Source organism: Elephas maximus, chromosome 17 (assembly GCF_024166365.1).
Source record: "Elephas maximus indicus isolate mEleMax1 chromosome 17, mEleMax1 primary haplotype, whole genome shotgun sequence".
NCBI classification, from domain to species: Eukaryota; Metazoa; Chordata; class Mammalia; order Proboscidea; family Elephantidae; genus Elephas; species Elephas maximus.
Window position 1 is genome coordinate 87,145,147 of NC_064835.1, and position 24,844 is coordinate 87,169,990.

Sequence of the window (24,844 nt, forward strand, 5' to 3'; positions counted from 1 at the left end):
TTTTGTTTCAAAAATATTTATTAGAGAAATGTACATTTCATTAGTTTAAAGGAATGTATTTGACAATAGTGTTCATGTGTATTTCCTCAAACCTGCAAACTTGACACCTTTAAGTATCTACAACGATGAGTTATTTACAGACTTCACAGGAACTCTCCACCACTTCACTGACACTGCTGACAGGGCTGAGGTGGGACCCACTCTCCCTCTCACTTCACTCTGTACTTGTAGAAGGAACACAACATGTGAGTGAAATTCCAGCCCAGTGCTAGTGACAGTCCATAGAGCAGAATGACAGGAGCAAATGGATAGAGAAGGATGACCGTGTTCTTCAGAAATGGCAAGGCTGGAAAAGAAACATCCCAATTAATGAAAAGGGGAAAGTGGTATGACTAATAAAAGAACATTTTGAAAGACAGCTCTTACTCCGGCACGTGGGGCCCTAGAAAACAGCATATTTGAATCAATAAAACGATGCTGTCTACGGCCAGAGCCGCACGCTGCTCTTTCGCGTTGCGTCCTCATTGCGGGTCTGAAGACGCTGGGAAGAGGGGTTACTTGAGCACAAAGCCTGAGTGAAAAGCGGATCCAGGACTCAGGTTAAGTGTGAGGGACAGATATCACAAATCTTAACAAGTGATGGATTTAAACCTGAGCCTGCTTCAGCAGCCCCTAAGAGTCCATTTTAAGGTACCAACAGAGAAGAATGTTCTTACAGGAGAAAACATTTACTGTTCACGATTTCACAGTGTAAAAAGCCTGACGTCCTGCTTGACATGCTGACAGCTCAACTGTATTACCTCAAACTTAGGAAAGAAGTAGAACTTGGGCCGCCAGATCTGTTTTTTCTTGCTCACTTAGTCAGCAGGACCCTACCCTGTGCATCCTAGCCTAAGAATCTCCCCTACAGGAAGTCCCCAAACTGGAACTGTGCTGTACCCCCAAAGAAACTTCTCAGTTGAAGGAGCTAACAGGAGAGTTCTCAAAAATCCACTTAGAGAAACCACAGTGTTGCAGTGTTATCACAATGTAAAACACTTGCTCAAAATATGTACAAATTCTGAAGAAACCTGAATACGAGATGTCCCAAACATCTTCCCCAAAACAAAGCGTTACAACTTGAGAGGGGTTAAGTGGTCCCTGGCAAATAAGCCAGAGGGAGGGACAGTGACAAGTCTGACCAGAGGAGTCTGTGTGTCTAAAAGTCGTCTATATTTATAATAAAGTCCTGATCACCCAAAACAACAAGGAAGGAAGGGCTGGAAAATGCTAAGACAAATGCTAAGAAACATCTCTAAACTTTATTTAGCTCTATGTAATGGAGATCATCTCTTAGTATGAATGGAGAAGATAGTAAGTTCTTCAGTCATATTAAGAAAAATGAATGGACAGCAAGAGTTAACAATCCGTTTGCCCTGAGGTGTCGAAGTTGGGTCTGACCTTCTCTAATCATCCAAAGAACCACACAACGGTCATAAAAACTGGAAACAGGGCAAAAGGATGATTCTCGAAGGTTTTAAACAAACTTATATGTCCACACACCCAGACATCTGACCCAACCCATTCCTCACTGCACGCTGCTACCACTGACCCCGAACCTGAAAGCACGGGAGAAAAGGGAGGGGACCTGCGAGTAGCTTGGAGATGACCAGGAACGCTTTGACGTGGTTGCGTGGAACGACAGAATTCGCCACACCGCAGCTGTGCCCTAGCTGTGTGACCAGGGCAAGTGACTTCATCTCTCCATGCCTTAGTTTCCTCATTTGAAAAACACGGATCAGCAGGCCTGTATGATGTAACTGTTGTGCAGATTAAATTAGAGAACTACTACCGAGTACTTGGGACCCGGCCTGTTAGCGCTCCGTGACGGGAAGCTAGCAGCATTACTCTTACAGCTTTCCCCTCCCTGCTGGGCTCTCAATTTAAAAATGTTTTAAATTACTTACCACTGTATCCTAGGAAGGTTACGTAGATGTAATAGCCGATCGCGATCAACCATAAAGTATTTCCAATGAAATAGCCAATAAACGTGTCTGTTAGGATAACGTCTGCCAGAAGAGATACATACAGTCAGTCTCTTCAGTGCACACAGTGAAGGCTTTCTGGTCATATTCTGAGAACGGCTACTTACGATTGATGAAAAACAGCTGGATAAAATGCAGAATGACCAGGAGCGGGTAGAAGGCGTTCAGATGCACGTCAAAGGCGTAGCCCCACTCCACATCATAATCTCTGCTCCTCCGTTTCACTAAGTACTTGTTAGAGATGAACCTGAAGGGCAAAATCAAAATTATTTTCATAATACACTTAATTCGTAATAAAAGTGACTCTCTGCTGATGATCTTTTTGTGCCAGACACTATTTTACGTACTGGAGACCCAGCAGTCGTCAAAACAGAAACCCTTGCCTCCAACCCAGTGGGGGAAGGCTGACGGTAATATAACTCAAATAATTACGTTTGTCAGATGGGGTACCTGCTGCAAAAGACCTCGTTAAGGCATTAATAAGCAAAGATGTCACCTTGAGGACAAAGTTGTGCCTGACCCAAGCCAGGGAGTTTTCAATCCCCTCATGTGCATGTGAAAGCTGGACGATGAATAAGGAAGACTGAAGAAGAATTGATGCCTCTGATTATGGTGTTGGCGAAGAATACTGAATACACCACGGACTGCCAGAAGAATGAACAAAATCTGTCTTGGAAGGAATATAGGCAGAATGCTCCTTAGAAGTGTGGATGGTGAGACTTCGTCTCATGTACTCTGGACATGTTATCAGGAGGGACCAGTCCCTGGAGAGGGACATCATGATTGGTAGAGGGTCGGAAAAAAAAAAGAGGAAGACCATCAATGAGATGGACTGACACAGTGGCTCTAAAAACGGGCTCAAGCATAGCAATGATTGTGAGGATGGCGCAAAACCGGGGAGTATTTCGTTCTGTTGTACGTACAGTCACTATGAGCCCAGACTGACTGATAAAACGGTCCTGCACTTAGTTAAAGGAGCCCTGGTGGTGAAGCTCAAATGCTCAGCTGCTGACCAAAAGGTAGGTGGTTCAAACCTACCAGCTGCTCCGTGGGAGAAAGATGTGGCCGTCTGATTCCATAAAGATTACAGCTTTGAAAACCCTACAGGGCAGCTCTACTCTATCCTATAGGTCACTGTGAAAACCCTACAGGGCAGCTCTGCTCTGTCCTATCGGTCACTGTGAGAACCCTACAGGGCAGCTCTACTCTGTCGTATCGGTCACTGTGAGAGCCCTACACAGCAGCTCTACTCTGTCCTATAGGTCACTGTGAAACCGTACAGGGCAGCTCTACTCTGTCCTATAGGTCACTGTGAGAACCCTATATAGCAGCTCTACTCTGTCCTATCGGTCACTGTGAGAGCCCTACAGGGCAGCTCTACTCTGTCCTGTCGGTCACTGTGAGTTGGAACCAATCTGACGGCAGTGAGTGGAACACTTAGTTATCTGAAAATGTAAAACAGCAAAATCAATAAGAACACTGCTTCATCCAAACAAATGAACTTATCAACAACAATCTTCATTTCGCCAAGAACGTATGCCACTGAAAATTTTACAGAGTAGGCACTTAGCTGACCACAGAGACAGTTTTCATCACGGGGTCATTCTGATGCTCCTAGCCCTCTGCTTGTTCCTTAACCCTTTCGTGGTCACAGGCACCTCTGGGGACCAGTACTCTTTCGGCCTCCATAGGTTTATGGAGAAGCCGCTGCCTCACCTGACAGTGCACGGTGCTGCAAGGCAGAGAGGGCTTCATGACAGTGTGAAAACATGGGTGTGGGCCACAAGTCACTGTTTTTACAGGGTACTTGTATGAGGTGTCTGAGTTTTTTGGTAGGAAAAATAGAAAATAAGTAGTTCACGGAAGGGTTAAATGGGTGTTTTCCAAGCTCCTCAGTCTACGGCTTCCCTTTAGAACACAGACATTCCCTCCGAGGGCTCAAAGGCAGCTGTGGTTTTCACCTCCCACCTCCACATTAAGGACACAGTCATGGCCTCATTTCGGCCCAGGCTCTTGTCTCTAAGTTCAGAATCTTCTGTCCCAATTTCTACCATTGCCATCGAGTCGACTCTCACTCGTGGTGACCCCATGTGTGCAAAGTGAAACTGCTCGGCGGGGCTTTCAAGGCCGTGACCTGAAGCAGATCACCGGGCTTTCTTCCAAGATGCCTCTGGATGGGTTCGAACTGCCAACCTTTTGGCTAGTACAGATGAGCACTTAATCATTTGCAGCACCTAGGGACTCCTGAACCTTTATTTCCACTAATATTCCACAAGCTACCTGAGCTCAATTCACCCAACATGGAATCTACACCTGCACCTGCCACGTGTTTGGTCATAAACCAAAAATTCCCAGCCACACCAAAGGGGACGTCGGCCTTTGCACCTGCAGTTCCTGGTGCCAAGAGTCGACGAAGCTCCGTTTCCCCAGAGCCCCACCTCACGCTGGTTCCGGTGGTGTTTCTGAAATAACCAACACCACATCTAACAATCATTTCTCCTCCTGTTTCCTCGCGAGATTCACAATACACGGCTGCTCAAAAATAAACGGTGAGTTATCTTCCTTTAACTCAAACCACAGTGCAGACTCGAGCTAAAGCCACTGACCTCCAGGACAGCTTGGTTTCTGACACCCTGTAGTCGCTGTACTCAGAAGAAAGCTTGCTACAAACTAAACTGTTCCTTTGAAAGCCTTTATTTATTGCAATTTTTTCATGCCATTAGTTTTTTAGGGATGTTTTAATAATGAATACATGACTTACATTAGTTAGCAGTGTTAACTTAGGCCAGACTCTAGATTTTTAGATTAACGGTGCATTTATTCACTCTCTGTTGTTATTGTTATTGTGTGTTGTTGATTCTGACTCACAGTGATCTTATATGACAGAATACAACTACCCAATAGGGTTTTCTAGGTTGTAATCTTTATGGGAGCAGATAGCCAGGTCTTTTCTCCTCCCTCGGAGTGGATGGTGGGTTCAAACAGCCGACCTTTTGGTTAGCAGCTGAGCATTTACCAACTCTGCCACCAGGACTTCTTATTAAAAACACTGTCGTCAATTTCAACTCACAGCAACCCTATAGGACAGAGGAAAACTGCCCCATAGAGTTTTTCAAGGAGTAGCTGGTGGATTCGTACTGTCCACCTTTTGGTCAGTAGCCAAGCTCTTAACCACGCACCACCAGGGCCTCCCTAACTACCTAGCGTGTATAAAACCTGTACTATACTGGTCAGAAATTACAAGGGAAAGTAAAAAAGGCTGATATCATCAGACGATATAATCTCAGAGTTTTGTTTAAAATACCCATAACTACCATTTATCGAGCACTTACTATGTGCCAGTCGTTTTTCATACCACAATCCTCTCAAAACCTTAAAAAATAGATATTAGTTCCATTTTATAAAAGATGAAACACTGTTAGCAAATGACTGAGCTGGTGCCTGAACCCAGGCCTCTCTGAGCCTAAAATGCTCTGCTGTGTTTTCTCTGATATACGACGACCCCAACACCACCCCTACTCAACCACGGGCCCCCTGCTGAAATCACCCGTCACGTCCATTCCCCTTCATCTAGCATGCCAACCACATAGCAGCACTTTATCTGGGAGAGAACTGAAAAACCACACACTAGGTTTACATACCCAGGAGTTCTTGGGAGACACAGTTAAGTGCTCAACTGCTACTCCAAAGGTTGGTGGTTCAAACCCACCCAGAGGCACCTCAGAAGGCAAGCCTGGCAGTCTGCCTCAGAAAGGTCACAGCCACGAAAACCCTATGGAGCAGTTCTACTCTGAACATACGGGGCTGCTATGAGTCAGAACTGACTCGACAGCAACTAACAACAAGATTTATTCACACAATGTTGTTGTTAGGTGCTGCTGAGTCGGTTTTTGACTCACAGCAACCCACTGTAACAGAATAAAACTGCCCTGCAAGGTTTTCCAGGCTGTAATCCTTACAGAAGCAGACTGCCAGGTCTTTTCTCTCATGGAGCTGCTTGGTGGGTTCGAACCACCAATCTTTCAGTTAGCAACCACTATACTAGTTCTAAAGCAACCCCAAAGTTGAACTGAAAATCCTTTCAGTAAGACCTGTGTGTGTATGTGTGTGTTTTATTCTCAGCAGTAAGGTACCAGAAAATTTTCAAAAATCCTTCATTTTCAAGTGTACTTCATTTAATGCCAAAAACTCACCAAAGTAAGAAGATTCCCTCAAAAATCATCCCTCTAGATGCTAGATGTCTAGATGTGGTCTCCACTAACAAATGCACTCAAACTCCTGCTGTCATTTAAACAACTTAAGCAGAACTGGCTAAATAAATGCACGGTATTTTTCCAAAATCAGGGATTTCATTAGTATGATATAATCATTATTTCAGTTCTTTGCTGTACTTTGACAATATAACCCATCCCTCAGAATATTTTCTGACAGAGGTACCAACACAGGGTACAAGTTATAATAATCTTGGCAGGTACAATTAATCCTGTAAATTAATCTATTTTGGTTTCAATTTCCATCAACCATCTCTGAACGGAATGGAGGTGCTCCAGAAGTATGTGAAAAACCAAAATTATGGTACTTACCACATTAAAGTTGATATGAGAAGACCAACGCCTACACAATCTATGAACACAACCCAAAGGAGAAGCTTTATCGTCTCAAAAAATCCCATGTCCAGCACAAAGCCAAATCCTATAGTGGACACTGAAAGAAAGATTTACAAGATTCATTCAGGTGCTGTGCTAGGTTCCGGGGGAAGGGGCACAGCCCCTGCCCTCCAGATGTCCACAGTCCAGTGGAGGAGACAGACATGTAAACAAAACCCCAAAGATGTGTTGTATGTAAGTAACTGATGTAGAAATTCATTCCATCTTTGAACACAGAATGGCCACGGAGATGTTTTAAGCTTACTGAGGAGGACCCTTGCCTGGCAGTTCACCCAGCACCGAGTACAGCACCAGTTGAGAGAAAGCACTGGCATATTTTAAGTCCAATTAAAGGGACAACAATCTTAGCTACTTCAACACCCTGAGGGTAGCTAGAACTCTTTCACCACCCTGCTGGAGAACTTAAAAGTAGCGTCTCAAGTTCACAGCAGTCTGTCAGAACCGTCACTCCAGGTTTGCCTGATGGTGAAATGCCATTTGCAGCCTCAGGAGTCCTCTTCACAGCAAGGTGGCATTTGGGTATCACTTTACTGATCATAGTAGTTAAAAGACATAGAGTGAATCTGCCCCTGCTTGGAAAAGAGCTGAGGTTAAGTTCATTCTCTGGCATTGTCTGTTTGAGACCTCCAGAATCAGGAAGAATACAACCTTCTTTCCTACGAGATTTTTCGGGGCTTTAGGAAGAAGCTCCAAATATCCCCAAATTCTGACCCACAATGCATTTATAACCAAAGCTCTCCCGAAAGACAAGTCCAATCTGACATACTCCGTGTGTTCATCAATTCTACTGCAGGTAAACCAACACTTACCACACAGCCAGACACTCAACAGGACCAAGAAGGCAGGGTCGTCTCGGGCCCACTGATCCTTCGTCTGCTTTCGATAGTGAAAGTTCCTATAAACCCTCTGTGGGGAGGTAAACAGGTAAAGCATCTGCCAGGCAGCAAACTCAAAGTCCATCTGCCGAAAACGAAAAAGCCTTCTCAGGTACTTATAGCGTTTGGCTCCAGCTGTGTGTCTTAAAGCATCCCTGGAATTCAAGACGCCGTTCCCCTGCGCTTGGGAATTCATTGAAATACTTGGTAACATCTTCCTGAACAGAAAGGAAAGAAAAAAAGTGTCTTTTACAAATAGTCTGAAGAAATTTTTAGCTACCAGCACACCTCTTTCTGGTTATTTGACAGCAGGGAAGTCACTTTACATTGTCATCCCCAATCCTTAAGAAAGGATGGGGGTCAAAAGTGAATGGAGTTGATTCCGAGACTTGTTCTGGGACCTGAGAACTGCTTACTGCAATGGCAACACCATGCCCTCGGATCCACGGTAGTAACACACGGGGTCCAAGCGCTTCCCAGACTTTTACTCAATCCTCCAACAGCCACCGGAGGTAGCCGCTCCTTACAGCAGGGAGAGGAAACCGAGGTGCTGGGTGGGGAAGTGATGGAGCCAAGATTCCAATTACGGCAGTCTACTCCAAATTCAATGCTCTCAACCACCGTGCCTTTAAGGAGAAGCCTTTATTGAAGCTGATTAGACGATGTTACCGACAATGTAAGATATACGTCCTGCTCACACAGGTCCACCGGGGTGTGGCCAGCAGGCTCCTCCTTCACTCAGTGACATAAAAACGAAGCAACGCTCAGCTCCCCAGTATTTTCCGCCTCAAGACCTGAGCAGGAGGGATGACAGCGTGGGATTCCCGCCGGACCGGCCAGGGGCCTGGTGAGCCTGCCTGGTGAGCACAGGTCGCCGCTGGCCCCCACGCCCGGACTCCCCCGGCAGGGATCGGGGGTTTGGCGTAGGGCTGCCGGATTTCGGAAAGCAAACACGGGACGCCCCGTTCCGTGTGAGCTTCGGCTCAACGACAGACAACCTTCCGGACACACCGGTTCTGAAGCAGCACTCGTTAGTCTCAGACTCCGGCTTAACTGGGGTCTGTCTGCCCCGGCGGCCCCACCCACCGGCCCAGGCGCCCGGCCTGGGCCTGCTCACTCCCGGGCCGCAGTGACGCCGGGCGCGGGCCGTCGGAGGGAGCGGCGCCGGCGCGAGCCCGACCCGCGTCGCGGCCCTCAGGCCTCACCTGAGCCCTGCTGCGGCCTCGCCCCGGGACCAGCCGGGCCGCCACCTCCGTCCGGCAGGCGAGCCCAGCAGCCGCCCGGGCCGACTTCCCTTCCCGCGACGCAGCCGGCGCTCCGGGCGCGTCAGCGGCGCGCGCCCACTTCCGCCCGCGCGGCCTCTCGCGCTCCGTAGTCCCCGGGCCGCGGGCCGCCGGAAGTTGCTGCCGCGGCTTCCGGTTCCTCTGGGCGGGCGTCCCTGGCGCCCGGCGGGCTGGCGGCGGTGGCGGGCTGAGGCGGCCGGAGGTCCGAGGGGCGGGAGCCGGCGGCATGCCCCGGTATTACGAGGACAAGCCCGAGGGCGGCGCGTGCGCCGGCGTGAAGGAGGACCTGGGCGCCTGTCTGCTGCAGTCGGACTGTGTGCTCCAGGTAGCGCGGCCGGCGCCGGCAGCTCGCGGCCACAGCGGCGGGAGACGGGGCGCAGGGCTCGGCGGGGTCTCCACGGCGGCCGGGAGCCGGAGCCGGGGTTGGCCGTCCTGGGTGTGGACGGCCCGGCCGGGTGGGCCTGGGCGGCTCCCCTGGCCGCGGTTGGAGGAGCACGTAGGGAATGCCGGCAGTCTGTGCTGGCGGCGCCCGGGAGCGGAAGGCGGGCTTCTTGGGCGCTGGGAGATGAGTCTCTAGAATTACTATCTCGGAGAAGCACGTAAACCCGGTGATTGGAGCCTTGGTGGCGCAGTGGTGAAGAGCTCCGCTGCTAACCCTAAGGTCGGCTGTTCGGATCCCCCAGCCGCACCTCGGAAACCCTATGGGGCCGTTTTACTCTGCCCCGTAGGGTCCCTGTGAGTCGGAATTGACTCCATGGCAGCGGGGTTTTTAGTACAGTGTATCAGTTAGTATTTTTTTTCTTTTTGGTTTTCAGTTCTGAATTTATCTCGTGTTTTTAATTTGTTTCTGAGTTTCAGTTCTCTACGGTCTCGAGTGTTAAGTTGTAAACAAGGTCGCTCCATACGTGCAACATTTTGCATCTTGCTTCCACATTTCGCCCTCGCCACCGCCCTGGTCTTCTCTGGGCCGAATCTGAATGCGGCGAGGCTGCAGTTCACTCAAGTTCTGGTTTAGAGGCCAAGAAAGCGCAAGTGCTTTTGCCACTTCCAAGGGCTTCGCGGTGGCAATCGTGTGCAATTATTTCTGCCATTTGGGGATGTTGTGAAAAAGTTGGTCGTATTTTCAAACGAAGTTTCAGAAATCTGGTTTTATTTCAAAGACAACTACCCAAGAATCGACAACCACCGTAAGGCTATTCCATTGTATCTACTGAGTCACGATTTAGGTTTGATTCACTGATTCAGCAGTTAACCAGACTCACCTCCTAATGCCTGTTAAAGCTTAAAAGTTGTTAGGAACTTAAGAGGTTCTCCAGGCCAGCTTCCTTATACAGATGAGGAAACCGAGGTCCCTTTCTCTTCACGCATCTTTGTCCAGGGCTGCTTCCAGTCCGCTGCTTCATTCGCTGGTTCATGTTCAGCCGTTGTTGTGTGCTACTGAGTTCATTCCAACTCACGGTGACCCTGTATGACAGAGTTCCGCTGCTGTTCACTACGTCTCACATACCTTGGACATGTTATCAGGAGGGGTCAGAAGGATCAGTCCCTGAAGAAGGTACATGGTGCTTGGTAGAGGATCAGTGAAAAACAGGAAGACCCTCAATGAGATGGGTTGACACAGTGGCTGCAACAATGGGCTTGAGCATAACAGCGATTGTGAGGATGGCACAGGACTGGGCAGCGTTTCGTTTTGTTGTGCACGGATGCCTATGAGTCGGAACTGACTCAACAGCACGTAGCAAAAACAACAACCCGACAGAGTAGAACTGCCCAATAGGGTTTCCTAGGCTGTAATCTTTACAGGGATAGATAGCCAGGTCTTTGCTTCTGTGGAAGAACTGGTGAGTTTGAACTGCTGACCCTTGTGCGTCTCCAGGGCTCCTTCATGTTCAGCTAGCTCTTGGTAAGTGCCCATTCTGTCTGTGCCAAGCATGGTGCCAGGCACTAGTGTACAAAGATGAGTCGATTACAGTCACTACATCAGTTTGGTCTGGTGGAAGACATAGTCATGTTAGGGGGCTAAATTCCTGTGGTAAGAGTTATTGTAAGCATTTAATAAATATTTGTTTAATGTGTCGATTTAGCAACAGAATGCCTTAGAAATCCAGTGGAAAGCATCTGTCCTTCTTGGAAGTGTGGAAACTTCTCAGAGAAGTTGCGTTTGAGCTGAGTTCAAGACTGAGGAGGAGTTTATCAAGTAAAGGAGTGGGGGGCGGATCTGAAAGAGCAGCATGTATGGAGGCAGTGCCCACGGGGCCTGGAGCAGGAGTGACAGGCCTGAGAGGAAGGTCGCAGCCAGCTGGGAAGGCCCGTGTGTGTCAGAGTGAGGAACCTGGATTTTATTCTGACGTTCAGCATGCAGAAGGCCACGGAGATGAGTAATTGAGGGAATAAAACCCACAGAGTAGGACTGAGGAAACTAAGTGGAGGAGGAAACCGGAGACGAGGAGAACACCAGTGATTAATTCATTCATTGAGCACCAGACTGATTTGGGGAAGCGTACAGTTTAGTGGGCCACATTCTCTCCTGTGTAGGACTCAGATCTCTGGAAAGTTAGAAAGCTGTGGACAGAGACAGTGACCAGGACTCCTTGCCGACTTAGCTTTCCTTTCATTGAATATGTGGCCTTCCTGATGCTAGATTTGTTCCTGAACTAGAAGAACTTGATGTTTGTACCAAAAACCAAACCTGTTGCCGACCAGTTGATCCGACTCATAGCGACTGTAGGACAGTAGAACTGCCCCGTAGAGTTTCCAAGGCTGTAATCTTACGGAACCTGACTGCCACGTCTTTCTCCTGTAGAGCAGCTGGTAGGTTCAAACCATCCACCTTTCAGTTAGCAGCCGAGTGCTTTAAGCACCGTGCCACCAGGGTCCTTTGATGTGTATGCAGGATCCCTTAAATGGAAGTGCATTTACGGTTTGTGTTAAATTCACCCTGAATGGTGATTTCAAACGAGTGTGATAGGGCAGTAGTGAGGCAAAACATTGAGACAAAGTAATGATGGCAGCTACAGACAGTCACCCCCCAGTAGGGACTCTGGAGGCCAAGGGAAGCTCTGCGCCTCCTCTCCTTGGCCACCTCACTAGTGAGAAGATGGTGATTCCTTAGCTCATTGAATGAAGAAGTTAATCTGATCTTACAGCAGATGGGTGCTGTAGTCTATATGAGCCAAATATAACCCACCTGAAAACTGGAACACCTCCTCTGGAACACATATTTCTAGGTGTTGTGATAGCCAAGGAGCTATAGGGGTTCAGAGAAGCTTGGGGTGATGGTGCAGACTCCAGTGGGGCTGAAGAAGAGAAGCAAAGAAAAAGTAGATTAAAGAGGCATTTCTTGGGAAGACTTCTTGGGATTTTACGAATCATGGAGATCACAAAGGGACAGGTTTGAAGTTATGCCTGAGGAACCTCCTTCAACATAGGTTATCTTCGTGTCTCCTTTAATAGCTTTCCGACCTGCTGGCTCTTCTCATCAGCAACACTGGAGTTGGGGGTGGGAGGTTAAAAGTAGGTGTGGTTGCTCCCCACCACCCACCACAAGTTAAAAGTTTCCCAGGTTGGTTCGTGGGCACTGCCATGTTTGAGTATCACCGATCTCGATCTCAGAAGGCAAAAGCTTTGAGAGTACATTAGTTAGGATATAAGTTCAGCTATGTGCTACAAAGGCCCAGAGAAACAGCCCCTTAAACAAGACGGAATTCTCTTTTACCCATGAATAGGCCCCGGGCAACTCCACTTGATCCTGTGTGGACGTAGACACTGTTGATCTTGTGGTTCTGGGCGCTGTGATGGAAGATAGGGGATCGTTCTCATACACAAAGTCCAAGATCGACTTGTTGCCACGTTATCAGTCCTAGTAACCAACCAAAAACGCCAAGCTTGTTGCTATTGAGTCCATTCCAACTCCTAACATGATGGAGTAAAGGGGGGAGAAGGGGCAGGCCTCTTTACTTTAAGGACCAACCCAGAACTTTTACACTTGAAATTACCATTGAAATTCCCCCACATCCCACTGGCTAGAACTTAGTCATAGCACCACACCTAGCTGGAAGGGGACCTGGGAAAGCCAGCCCCGTGTGTTGCTGCTGTTGTGTGCTGTTGAGTGGATTCCTACTCATAGCAACCCTATAGGATGGGAGACCTGCCCCATAGAGTTTCCTAGGTTGTAATCTTTAAGGGAGCAGATCACCAGTTCTTTTCTCCCACAGAGCAGCTGGTGGGTTCAAACGGCCAACCTTTTGGTGAGCAGCTGAGCATTATGTCAGCAAAAGAGGAATAGTGACTATGAAGAGACAGCTAGCAGTCTGCCACTTGGTTGGCGGTGAGGGGATGGTGAGTTTGTGCTTCTGTTAGGTTTAGTGTGTCTTGATGGAGATTTCTCCCAGACAGGTGGCAATACAGGTTGAATGCTTGTGAAGAAGGTAGCACCTTAGATACCGTTCTGGGAGACATCAGTTTATGGGTTATAGTTGCCGGTCTTCTCTCTGCCTCCACCTTGTTCATGTGGGCAACGCGCCCGTCAGCAGTATCTTGTAGAGTCTGGGGAGCAGTGCAGTAGTGCAGGGAAGCTCACTGCTCTGTTTCACGTGGGGAATCACTGATGGAGATGGCAGGTGGAATACTAGGACCAAGGCACACGACATGTACAAAGGCTAGAAAGTGGCCAGATTTCTGGCGAATAGAAATAGCACAGACAAGGTACTATGTAGGTTTTTTCACAGTAAAAACTAGGAAATGTGCCTTGACTTGATTCTGACCCACCCATAACGACCCCGTAGGATAGAGCAGAACTGCCCCATAGGGTTTCCAAGGCTGTAATCTTTACAGAAGCAGACTGCTGCGTCTTTCTCCCACGGAGCGGTTGGCTGGTGGGTATGAACCACCGACCTTTCAGTTAGCAGCGAGAGCTTAACCACTGTGCCACCAAAGAATGTGACTGGTACTTGTGAAATAAAGGTTGGGGGGATGTGGCAGTGGTGACAGAGGGGCAAACATCTGCTTGAGGGGAAACCCCGGATGACGCACAGCAGTGACATTTGGGTTGCATTTTTCCTGCTTCCTGAATGAACCAGAGGTTTCCAGCTAAGTGTTTCTAGCCTGCCCCTCTCGCGGCTGTGTTGAGTATTCAGTACCAACAGTAAGGAAACCTTGGTGGCCTAGTGGTTAAGTGCTACGGCTGCTAACCAAGAGGTTGGTGGTTCGAATCCACCAGGCGCTCCTTGGAAACGCTGTGGGGCAGTTCTACTCTGTCCTACAGGGTCGCTATGACTTGGAATTGACTCGACGGCAGTGGGTAATGGATACCAACAGTAACAGTGTTCTGAGGGTAGGCACCTCATCCAGGCTGTCGGTGCTCCTGACGTTCCCCTGAACAGGCTCATTGTTCACAGGCAGAGGTGCTTGATTCCTTCTACGCAGGAACTCATGCTGAGTAGGAAGGTTTCACGATCTTTATAGTGCCAAGCCCTGCAGTTCATTAAACTGTATTTTTTTTACTTTTATTATTTCTTTGTTTAGTAATAATAATTAAGTTTTGATTTGTGTATTTGTTTTTCTTTGTGTGAACTACAAGTCATAGTTGGATGTCTTTAAACCTCAGGTGATTCGAAAAGTTGAGTTAATGTGCTTTTTCCATGTGTTGTTTTATGTATTTACACTGCCAGGGAACCAGAGTCAGTCAGCACTTTTTCCCTTTTCCCACCCAGGTGCTCGCCCACTTGGGGTGCTTGTGTTCCCGTTGGTGTTTCTGTGTGCATCTTCTCTCCCTCCCTACATTAAAGGTCTCGAGTGGGCAGGGAACGTCTCGTGTGGGCCTTCTGTTCTCCCACTAGCCCTGTGATTGTGGTGAATATATGTATTTTCCTTAAATTAGCCTTTGCGAAGGCAGGGTTGGGTACATGATACATCAGTAGGGTAGGCTGTTAAAGTTTCACTGCAGTTAAATTTTAATCTCACCTCTTCAAATTGTGAAGTGTATTTTCTGGAAATGGTTCCACGTGTCTAGTATATTTAAGTATCTTTTTTTAAGTTAAATTTATGGTAATTTATTTGAAATCTTTTAAGATAATAAAGAGATAGTATTAGGATTTTTATTCCATGTTTAACTTGAAAGAAAAATACTAAATTTTAGCTCCTACCTAGTTTTTCAGTTAATACTTTGCCAAGTCTAATTTTTAATAGTTACAGTTAAAAAAAAGTTGTCGAGAGTCAGAAATAAACAACAGTCCTGTGAGTACTTTCCTGCAGCATCCTGCCTCGATGGCAGAAAGGGAGCCGTTTGGCCCAGTTTTCCTCTTGAAACTTCTTTGTGCTCTCACTGCTTAAAGGTGATGGATTTCCCATCAGGCCCAGGCAGGTCTCCTCTGTCAGCACCCCACATCCCTCTTCCACTTCTTACTCAGCTGAGCGTCTCAGTCTCAATCCGGCAGTGGGCGCTGGGGTATGGGAAATTGCAGAGTCGTATTGAAGGTAAAATACTTGAATAAAAGAATAAGTTAAAGCCACCTGAGACCACCTTCCGGAACAAACCCCCGCCCCCCACTTCCCACAACAGCATGCCTGCTCTCACAGGTGACTCGCTGGTGCTGACTCTCACACACACGTACACGCACACACACTCGAAGCTTGCTCCCCTGTCTTTAGGAGTTCTTGGCTATAAACATTTTAGAAATATTGAGGAATCCCTGTTAACGTCCCTCACCTTTACAGTTTCCCTTTCCTGCCTGTAAGGAGGTGAGGACATCGATTTCTAGGTTTTTACATAAACATTTTAGAGAAAAATATCCCATCCAAGCCAATGTTCTGTCCCTTTTTTCTTTAAGTACCAGTAGTCAAAAAGAATTAAGAACTATGTCTCATGTAGTTCACAGTTTTCCTCTTTTTTTTTTCTTTAAAAAAACTCTTTTCAAAAGGGCAGTTATTTTATAGCTTGTGAGAAAAATGTCCAGGTATTTACGTTGTTTTTATATGTTACAGGAAGGAAAAACTCCTCGGCAATGTTTGAAGGAAGGAAGTTGCAAAGCTTTGCAATATTCATTTTTTGAATGTAAAAGGTCATCGGTAAGTGATTAAAGATTTTCAGAAACTTATGCTAAAAATGAGTGATATGGAGTTAAATATATGAGTGACTTGGCACACAGACTGCAGTGATTTAGTTTACAGAAACTTACCCCGGTGAGCTCAATGTTGAAGCCCTGATGGCACAGTGGCTAAGCATTCAGCTGCTAACCAAAAGGTTGGCAGTTCAAATCCACCAGCGGCTCCTTGGGAAACCCTGTGGGGTAGTTCTTCTCTTTGCTGTAGGGTCACTGTGAGTCAGAGTTGGCTTGACAGTAGCAGGTTTGGTTTTTGGTTTTGTTCATGTCATGCTAATGTGATTGGCAGTAATTACTGGCATTATTCAGCTCTTCTGCCCCCGGAGCCCTGGTGGTGCAATGGCTAAAGTGCTCGGCTGCTAAGGAAAAGGTCAGTAATTCGAACTCACCAGACAATCTGTGGGAGAAAGATGTGGCAGTCTGTCTACTTCTGTAGAGATTTACAACCTTGGAAACCCCATAGGGCAGCTCTACTCTGTCCTACACGGTCGCCCTGAGTCGGAATCGACTCAGTGGCAGTGGGTTTGGTTTTGGTTTATTCTGTCACTATGCTGACCATAGCTGCCAAGCTTGAGTTTCTGAAAGTGTGATAATGAAGTCTTGGCAAGTGTGAATGGGTAAAGGTTGATACCAAGCACAGAATTCAGGTCATTTGGCAATTATACATAAGCCCACAGAGTAGAGGTCCAAGGTATGTACACGTTTGCCTTGTGAGTTGGTGTGACCAGTAGAGAATGTCGGTATCTGTGTTTGAATTTTTGGAGTGGTAGATTGTGGAGAGGACCTTCCACATTTCTGGGATTTGTGTGCTAGCGTTCTTTGGTTTGAAAGATCGAAAAAAGATCTTTGGAATGGAAACTGAATAATAAGTCTTGAGAAAGGAAAGTACGAAAACAGAAAAAAGTTTTCTGTAACAGAAAGCAGTAACTTCGGTCTGAGCCTGCTTTTGTTTCTCAGGAGCTGCAAATCCCTTGTCTTTTGGTGATAAGAGAACCCAAGGGTTCAGGATGTTTATGACCGAAGAGGCCAAACAGAGCACTGCAGCATGTTTTCTAACCCATCAGATAGATACAAACCAGAAAACCAAACCTGCTGCCATCGAGTCAATTCTGACTCATAGTGACCCTATAGGACAGAGTAGAACTGTCCCATAGGCTTTCCAAGGAGCGCCTGGTGGATTTAAACTGCCAATCTTTTGGTCAGCAGCTGAGGTCTTAACCACTGTGCCACCAGGACTCCAATCAGATGGAGGGGGGGGGCGTAAAGTTAGATTAAATTTGGCTGTGCTTTGTTTCCTTCCTCAAGGACAGGTCTCTCTGCCGTGTTTTTCTGTCATTTAATGTAAAAGAGAGAGGCTTTTTATTGCCTTTCCTCAAATAGTTTTGCGGCTTCTGAAAATGTAAACCTTAGACCTCAAGCCTGCTGAGATGACGGAGAAGTCACCACGAAGAGCTAGTGGAGGGGATGATGCACCACCCTGTTTAACCCTCTGAAATCACTGAGTTGAGAAGTTCCCGGCACTTGCCTGCCTACAGCTCAGTCTATAAAAGATGATAAAAAGTCGGAACATTTTTTAAATTTTGACAGTTTATCTACTTTCTGCAGAAATTTGTAATAAAAAGTGAAAGTGCTTCTGGCCATGTCTCATTATACCTACAATGCAGAGCTTTGCACTTTAACACTAGAAAGAGCAACTTTTCTAGAAAGGGAACTTCTTAGCAGACATAAGACTTGAAGATTCTTAACATCTTTCTGCAAGAGTAAGATTTACTATTAGTCTTCCAGAATGAGTAAAGTCACTTCACATCTGCCTAACGCAGCCTCACTTACATGTGCTTGGCAGAACCAGAAAAACAACAATTTAAATGGTGTGGGTGGTTTTGCCTGATATTCCCAAACAGTGAGGGTGTGCCCCGAGGGAAGGCGAGAAGGGTATCTGCTATTTCCTCATCTTAGGAGCATCTCACCATCCTGATCATGATTGCCGTGTTTACAAATATCTGTCTTTCCCCCTTTTTTTTTTTTAATATGACTCTTAGCTGCTTCATCTATTGCTCAGTCCCATGCAGGCTGTGTTGGACTTATCACTAGGGTCTATCTCCAAAATAATTTCTTCCTAAAGCATTTTTGGAGTAATGTTAACTGTGTAATTTAGCCTTATATACTGACTTTAGAACCTCACACACACACACACAGGTACACACACCCTTAAGAAATGGCTGCACAATGAGACGTAAGTCAGAGAACATGCTTTCAGCCACTTGCAGCATTTTTAATCCCAAATTGACTGTGTGTTACTTTTGTCAGGGATCTTTCCCCTTTCCTCAGTTGCTGTGTATTTCAGTACATCTGGATCTTTACCCAAACAAAACTTCATGTAACTTGGATTAAGAGTTTCTCAGCAAAGAAAATCCCTGCCTTAAATGGAACCTTTTGGTGTTATTGCCATCTCTGTTTACCATTGTTTTCTTGGCTGCTCTATTACCTTTTTGCTTTTTCTGAAGACTAGTTTACTTCTTTTATACAGCGATATCCCTTATCCAGGTTGCAATTAATAAATGATATTGTACAAAATTTAATTGTACATTTATTTTCAGCTGGATGCCAGAGCAAGATTCAGAGGAAGAAAAGGATACTGATACCATTATGTTGACACCAAGGTGGAGGGATTTCTCTGCGGTCACTGCAGGCACCCCGCGAGAGGGAGCACGCTGCTGGCTCTGTCTGCCGCGTTCACCTGGCAGCTGCCCGCCATGGAAAACCGGGCATCTGGATGAGCCCTGGTTTTGAATAAGTGTAAATAAAGATTGTCTTGCTTTCAGCTAGTTTTAGAAGAAAAGGTTTAACTGAGCGGTTATGGGCACATAGTAAATGTGTCTTGAGAATTGTTAGAACATTCTTAGAAAGCACAGTTAGTGGAAAGGTTGGTATTTTTGAACTTGACTCTTGGATCAAATGACACAATTTGTACAATTTGTGAATATGAAAGAGATCACTGGTGGGGCTACTGTAATCAGTAACGTGGAGCCTGGAGAGAAAATGTCTAACAGGAAAGCGTAGGCTAAAACTTTCTTTTCTCTTATGTAATCTGCCCTACCTCGTTTTAAAATAAAGTCAATTGTGTTTGATTCCTCGGAGAAATGCCTTATTTTCACTGAATTGCTGAAGTGAACAACCTCAGGACTTTCGTATTATACATTAGGCATAGCTGGATACGAAGCCCAGTACCTCATCAGGGATTTGCCTCCATCTCCTGACTTTGGTTTCCCGGCTTCCTTTTCGGGCTGGCACCCTCGACATGATGGGGAAAATGGCCAGTGTTAGCCATAAGCCTGCATCCTTAAGTGATCTAAAAAGAAGAGAGATGACTTCCTCTTCCGGGGCCCACAAATCGAATATCACAAAGGACTTGATCTTTCCTGGATCGCCTGTACTTCACTGGGCTGGTCCCTGTGGAGAAAAGGATGAGCCATGACCGGCCAGCCCTGGGCCGTAGCCTTTCCCATTGCACTGTAATTGTTCACTCCCATCAGAATGGCGCTGGGCGAGTGCTGGGCCTCTCTCCAAAGGAAAGGGTTTCAGAGGAAGCAGAAAGAACAGGTGTGCACTATAGAAAGCAAGAGTGAAGAGCACAAAATGCTTGAAAAAGCTGAGGATCACAGTGACGGTTTTTATTCTGATCTCTTAATACAGTAGAGGATCAAATATGAAACAGAATTTCAAACTTTGTTTTTGGTATTGAAGGATAAAGAAAAACCCTAGCTTCTGTGTACTTCCACAGCTCCCCGGCCTTAAAGCAGTCAGGTAGTCTGCAGCTCCCCTGCTTTTAACTTCCTACGGTGTACGAGGAGTCCCTTGATGGTACAAATGGTTAAGCGTTCTATTAGCCAAATGGTTGGCAGTTCAAACCCACCCAGAAGCACCTTGGAAGACAGGTCTGGCGATCTGCCTCTGAAAGGTCACAGCCTTGAAAACCATGGCATGGTTCTACTCTGTACACATGAGTCGGAATCAACTTGATGATGATAGCAGCAACAACTGTATGAAGTGGTATCTAACTGGGGTTTTGTTATGCATTTCCCAGTGGCTAATATTAAACCTGTTCTCAGGTACTTGGTCATTTGTATATCGTTGGAGAAATATCTGTTCACACCATTTGTCCATGTTTCAATTGGGTTATCTTTTTATTGTTGAGTTCTAAGAACTCTTTGTATATTGTGGATAGAAGTCATTAAATATGATGGGCAAATATTTCCTCCCAATCTGTGGGTTATCTTTTCACTTTCTTTATGGTGTTCTTTGAAGCACAGTTTTGTTTTTTTGGCAGCCCAGTTTATCTAATTTTTGTTGCTCATGTTTTTGGTGTGTCTAAGCAACCCCTGCCTAATCCAAGTTTATGGAGATTTAGATCTATGACCCATTTTGAGTTAATTTTTGAATATCGTATGAGGGGTCCACCTTTGTTTTTATCCCTGTGGGTATCTGATTGTCCCAGCATTGTTTCTTGAGAAGACTGCCCTCTCTGCATTGAATTTTCTTGACCATCAGTGTGAGGGTTTATTTCTAGACGTTGGATTTTATTTAAGTGTTACTACCACTCTGCCTTAACTACCAAAGCTTTGTAGTAAGTTTTGAAGTTAGGAAGTGTGAGTCCGCCAATGCGTTTGTTCTTTTCAAGATTTCTTTTGGGGGGTGCTACTTTGGGGGCCCTGGATTTTCATTTGAACTTTTAGGATCAGCTGATCAGTTTCTGTTAAAAAAAATTTTTTTTTCATAGAGATTGTGATGAATCTGTAGCTCAATTTGGGGAACATTACTATCTTAACAGTATTAAAGTCTTCTAATTAATGAACACAGGATGGCTTTCCATTTATTGAGTTTGTCTTTAATTTCAAGAGTGTTCTGTAGTTTTCACTGTGCAAGTCTTGTACTTTTAACTTCTAAATGATTTATTCTTTGATGTTCTTGTAAGTGGAATTCTTAATTTCAATTTCAGATTGTTGCTAGTATATAGAAATGCAAGTGATTTTTTAATGAAACTTTATTTTGAGATAATTATAGATTTCTATGCAGTTGTAAGAAATGATGGATCCCATGTACCTTTTCCGTAGTTTCCCCCAGTGGTCACTTCCTCCAAACCCGTGGTATGATATCACAACCATACAATTGACGTTGGTACATCAAGACACAGAACACTTCCATCGCAAGAACCTCTCAGGTTGTGCTTATAGCCACACCCACTAACCTCCTGCAGACTTCCCCCTCCCCAACCCTGGCAGCCACTGATCTACTCCATTTCAAGAATGCTATATGAATGAAATCAGAGTATGTCATTGTCTTAGTCATCTAGTGCTGCTATAACAAATACCACCAGTGGACGGCTTTAACAAAGAGAAATTTATTTTCTCACAGTCTAGTAGGTTACAAGTCCAAATTCAAGGCTTTGGCTCCAGGAGAAGGCTTTCTCTTTCTCGGCTCTGGAGGGAGGTCTTTGTCCTCAATCTTCCCCTGGTCGAGGAGCTTCTCAGGCGCAGGGACCCTGTGTTCAAAGAACACGCTTTGCTCCTGGTGCTGCTTTCTTGGTGGTATGAGGCCCCCAACTTTGCTTGCTTCCCTTTTATCTCTTGTGAGATAAAAGGTGGTACAGGCTACACCCCAGGGAAACTCCCTTTACCTTGGATCAGGGAGGTGACCTGAGTGAGGGTGGTGTTACAATCCCACCCTAATCCTCTCAACATAAGATTACAATCACAAAATAGAGGATAAGCACACCATACTGGGAATCATGGCCAAACCAAGTTGATACACATGTTTGGGGGGGACATAATTCAATCCATGACCATCATCTTTTGGGATTAGTTTTTTTCCCCACACAGTGTAATTCTCTGGTGATTCTTTTAGGTTGTTGTGTGTCTCAGTAGTTCATCGCTTTTTATTCCTGAGTAGTAGTCCGTGGTACTGAGGTACACACTGCATAACCATTAAAGAACATCTGGGTTTGTCTTAGTTGCCTAGTACTGCTGTAACAGGGTACCACAAGTGGATGGTTTAACAAAGTTATTCTCTCATACTTTGGGAGGCTAGAAGTCGAATTCAGGTTGTGAGCTCCAGGGGAAGGCTTTCTGTCTCTGTTGGCTCTGGGGGACAGTCCTTGTCATCAGTCTTCCCCGGTTAAGGAGCTTCTCAGCACAGGGACCCTGGGTCCAAAGGATGCGCTCTGCTCCTGGTTCTTCCTGTTTGGTGGCAACGAAGTCCCTCTCCTGTTTGCTTGCTTCTCTCTTTTATATCTCAAAAGAGATGGACTCAGGATACAACCTAATCCTGTAGATTGTGTCCTACCTCATGAACATAACTGCCTCTAATCCTGCCTCATTAACATCATAGAGGTAAGGATTTACAACACACAAGATAATTACATCAAATCACAAAACGGTGGACAACCACACTACTGGGAATCATGGCCTAGCCAAGTTGACACATTTTGGGGGGACACAATTCAATCCACAACAGCGTTGTTTGCAGTTTTTTATTATTCTGAATAAAGCTGTTTCAAACATCCGTATACAAGTTTTTGTGTGAACGTAAGTCTTCATTTCTGCGGGGTAAATGCCCAGGAGCGCACCTGCAGGGTCGTGTACTACTTGCATGTTTAGTTTTGTGAGAAATTGCCGCTCTCTTTTCCGGAGAGACCTCATTTTACTTTCCCTCCATAACACGCGTGATCCAGTTTCTCCACGCCGTCACCAGCCGAGATTTTCGGATTTTTCATTTGTTTCAAGAATGTTTCTCATTGCTTGTTGAAGCATTTTTATGATTGCTGCTTTAAAATCCTTGTCGGATGACTCCAACATCTCAGCGTTGATGTCGTCTTTTCTCGTTAGGTTGTGATTTTCCTGGTTCTTGTATGAGTGGTTGTTTCTGGACATTTGGGGTGTTACGACGTGAGACTCGAGCCCGTTCTTTCTCAGCAGGCGGTCACCCTGCTTAGGTACAGCGTGCGGAGCTGGTGGAGGTGGGTGCTCAGTTCTCTGCTGAGCCCAGCTGTCACCTTCTCAGCAAGAGCAGATCACCAACCTGCACCGCCTCCTTGATTCCAAGGGGGTAGGGGTAAGTTCAGTGCCTCACTGGGCCCGGCTGGCACCAAGGAAGGAGAAAATAGTGGTCCAGTTATCGCAATCTTTCACTGCCTTATTTGGCCTCCTAGATGCCAGGTGGGGGTGGAGGGTCAGCTTTCTGCTGTAACGCGCAGACATCAGGGGGTGAGGGGAAGTCCAGTGCTAACTGGCCTCCCCCCACTGCCTCCTTCTGCCACTTTGATGTCAGGTGGGCCGGGGTGAAGGCTCACCTCCCTACTGGGCGCCACTGACACCAAGATAGGCGGGAAAGCAGAATGCCAACTACACCCACTTCCCCCCTCCTCACCCGGCCCTACAGACAGTTCCCCAGCAGGGAAATCACAGCACCACGTGCTTCTGCCACCAGGGCTGAAGATCAGCTCCTGCCCAGGCCCCGCTGCGACCCTGCTGGGAGGGAGTTTTTCCATCAGTGTTTTGCTGGAGCGAGGCGGCCATTGTCAAAAAGGTTTGCTGTGAAAGCCTCTGTGTTAGGCCACCCTCTCTGGTCCTTTGGGAGAACAGGCTTTTCTTGGAGTTTTTCCATCTATCTGTTGGTTGCACTTTGGAGCCTGCTGCAGTGCCCTGGCCAGGATGTATGGAAGGCAAAAAGGGAACCCAGGGAACCTAGTGCAGCGTCATCCCTCAAGTCCTGCGGTCCCTCAGCAGCCTGCCCTTTTCTGCGTTTCAGAGCCTGCGTGTGTTTGTTGTGTCCAGCGGAGAAACAGAGCTGCTCCGCGGGGCCGGGCAGGAGCTTTTAAAGTGGTTACTTGATGCTCTGAACAGTCAAACCCACTAAATTTTTAGTACTAAAACATCAAGGATCTTTACTTCCTCCTCCCACCCCCCGCGGATTTTCAGGGTTTTTTCCCACGATTACTAACCTTCGTGCTTTCACTCATCCTTTTCTCTATCAGTTATGCTGTCTCTTGCCCTCTTGTTGTCGTTGTCGTTAGGTGCCATCGAGTCAAATCCAACTCACAGCGACCCTCCGCCCAGCAGTACAAAGCACTGCCCGGTCCCGCGCCGGCCTCACAATCGTTGCTTGGCTCGAGCCCGTGGTGCGGCCACCGTGTCAGTCCATCTCATCGAGAGTCTCTTTTCCGCTGACCCTCTACTTTACCAGACATGATGTCCTTCTCCAGGGACCAGGCCTTCCTGAAAACATGTCTAACGTATGTGAGACGCAGTTTCGCAATCCTTGTTTGAAGGAGCACTCTGGTTGTACTTCTAAGACAGCGTTGTTCGTCCCTTTGGCAGCCCGTGGCATGTTCAATATGCTCTGCCAGCACCGCAATTCAAAGGCGCCAACTCCCCTTCAGTCTTCCTTATTCATCGTCCAGCTTTTGCATGTATATGAGGTGACTGAAAACACCACAGCTTGGGTCAGGCCCACCTTAGTCCCAAACGGACATTTTCGCTTTTCAACACTTTAAAGAGGTCTTTTGCAGCTGATTTGCCCAATGCAATGTGTCTTTTGATTTCTTGAGTACCGCTTCATTATGGATGTTGATTGTGGCTCCTTAAATACCTTCCTATACTGCAAAATAATGCAACTTAAAAATACCCTGCTCAGTAAGAGCACTAAAATATCAGTTTGGTTCAACAAAGGACAGTGGTGGAGGTGAAATCTACATGGTAGATGAGAAAGTGTAAATAACGCGAACATAGAAACCAAAGATGGCTCTAAAATTATACGCCTGGGTGGTGGGCTATGAAGTGTTGCTGCGATTGGGTGAATGAAGAAGAGAACCATCTCCAGTGAGTGGTTGTTTACATTGGA

General features: G+C 46.4%; 2 protein-coding genes across 3 annotated transcripts; one reads left to right on the top strand and one right to left on the bottom strand.

Annotated features, from left to right (window-relative positions):
* Nucleotides 1–8,890, bottom strand: UNC50 (unc-50 inner nuclear membrane RNA binding protein). 2 transcript variants are annotated; one of them, XM_049857284.1, is made up of 6 exons: nucleotides 8,772–8,890; nucleotides 7,501–7,784; nucleotides 6,608–6,728; nucleotides 2,132–2,271; nucleotides 1,947–2,048; nucleotides 1–346 (listed from the first exon to the last, which is right to left on the bottom strand). In XM_049857284.1, the coding sequence occupies exons 2-6, from the start codon at nucleotides 7,778–7,780 to the stop codon at nucleotides 210–212; spliced, it is 780 nt and encodes a 259-aa protein (XP_049713241.1). In that variant the 5' UTR covers nucleotides 7,781–7,784; nucleotides 8,772–8,890; the 3' UTR covers nucleotides 1–209. The 2 variants fall into 2 exon arrangements, with proteins under 2 accessions (XP_049713241.1, XP_049713240.1); XM_049857283.1 differs by lacking the exon at nucleotides 8,772–8,890 and adding an exon at nucleotides 7,983–8,765.
* An 87-nt stretch (nucleotides 8,891–8,977) lies between these two features.
* LOC126060903 (cytochrome c oxidase assembly factor 5) lies at nucleotides 8,978–19,077 on the top strand. The gene is made up of 3 exons (XM_049857285.1): nucleotides 8,978–9,174; nucleotides 15,831–15,914; nucleotides 18,547–19,077. Exons 1-3 carry the CDS (start codon nucleotides 9,076–9,078, stop codon nucleotides 18,586–18,588), a joined length of 225 nt encoding a protein of 74 aa, XP_049713242.1. The 5' UTR covers nucleotides 8,978–9,075; the 3' UTR covers nucleotides 18,589–19,077.
* Nucleotides 19,078–24,844: the final 5,767 nt, after the last annotated feature.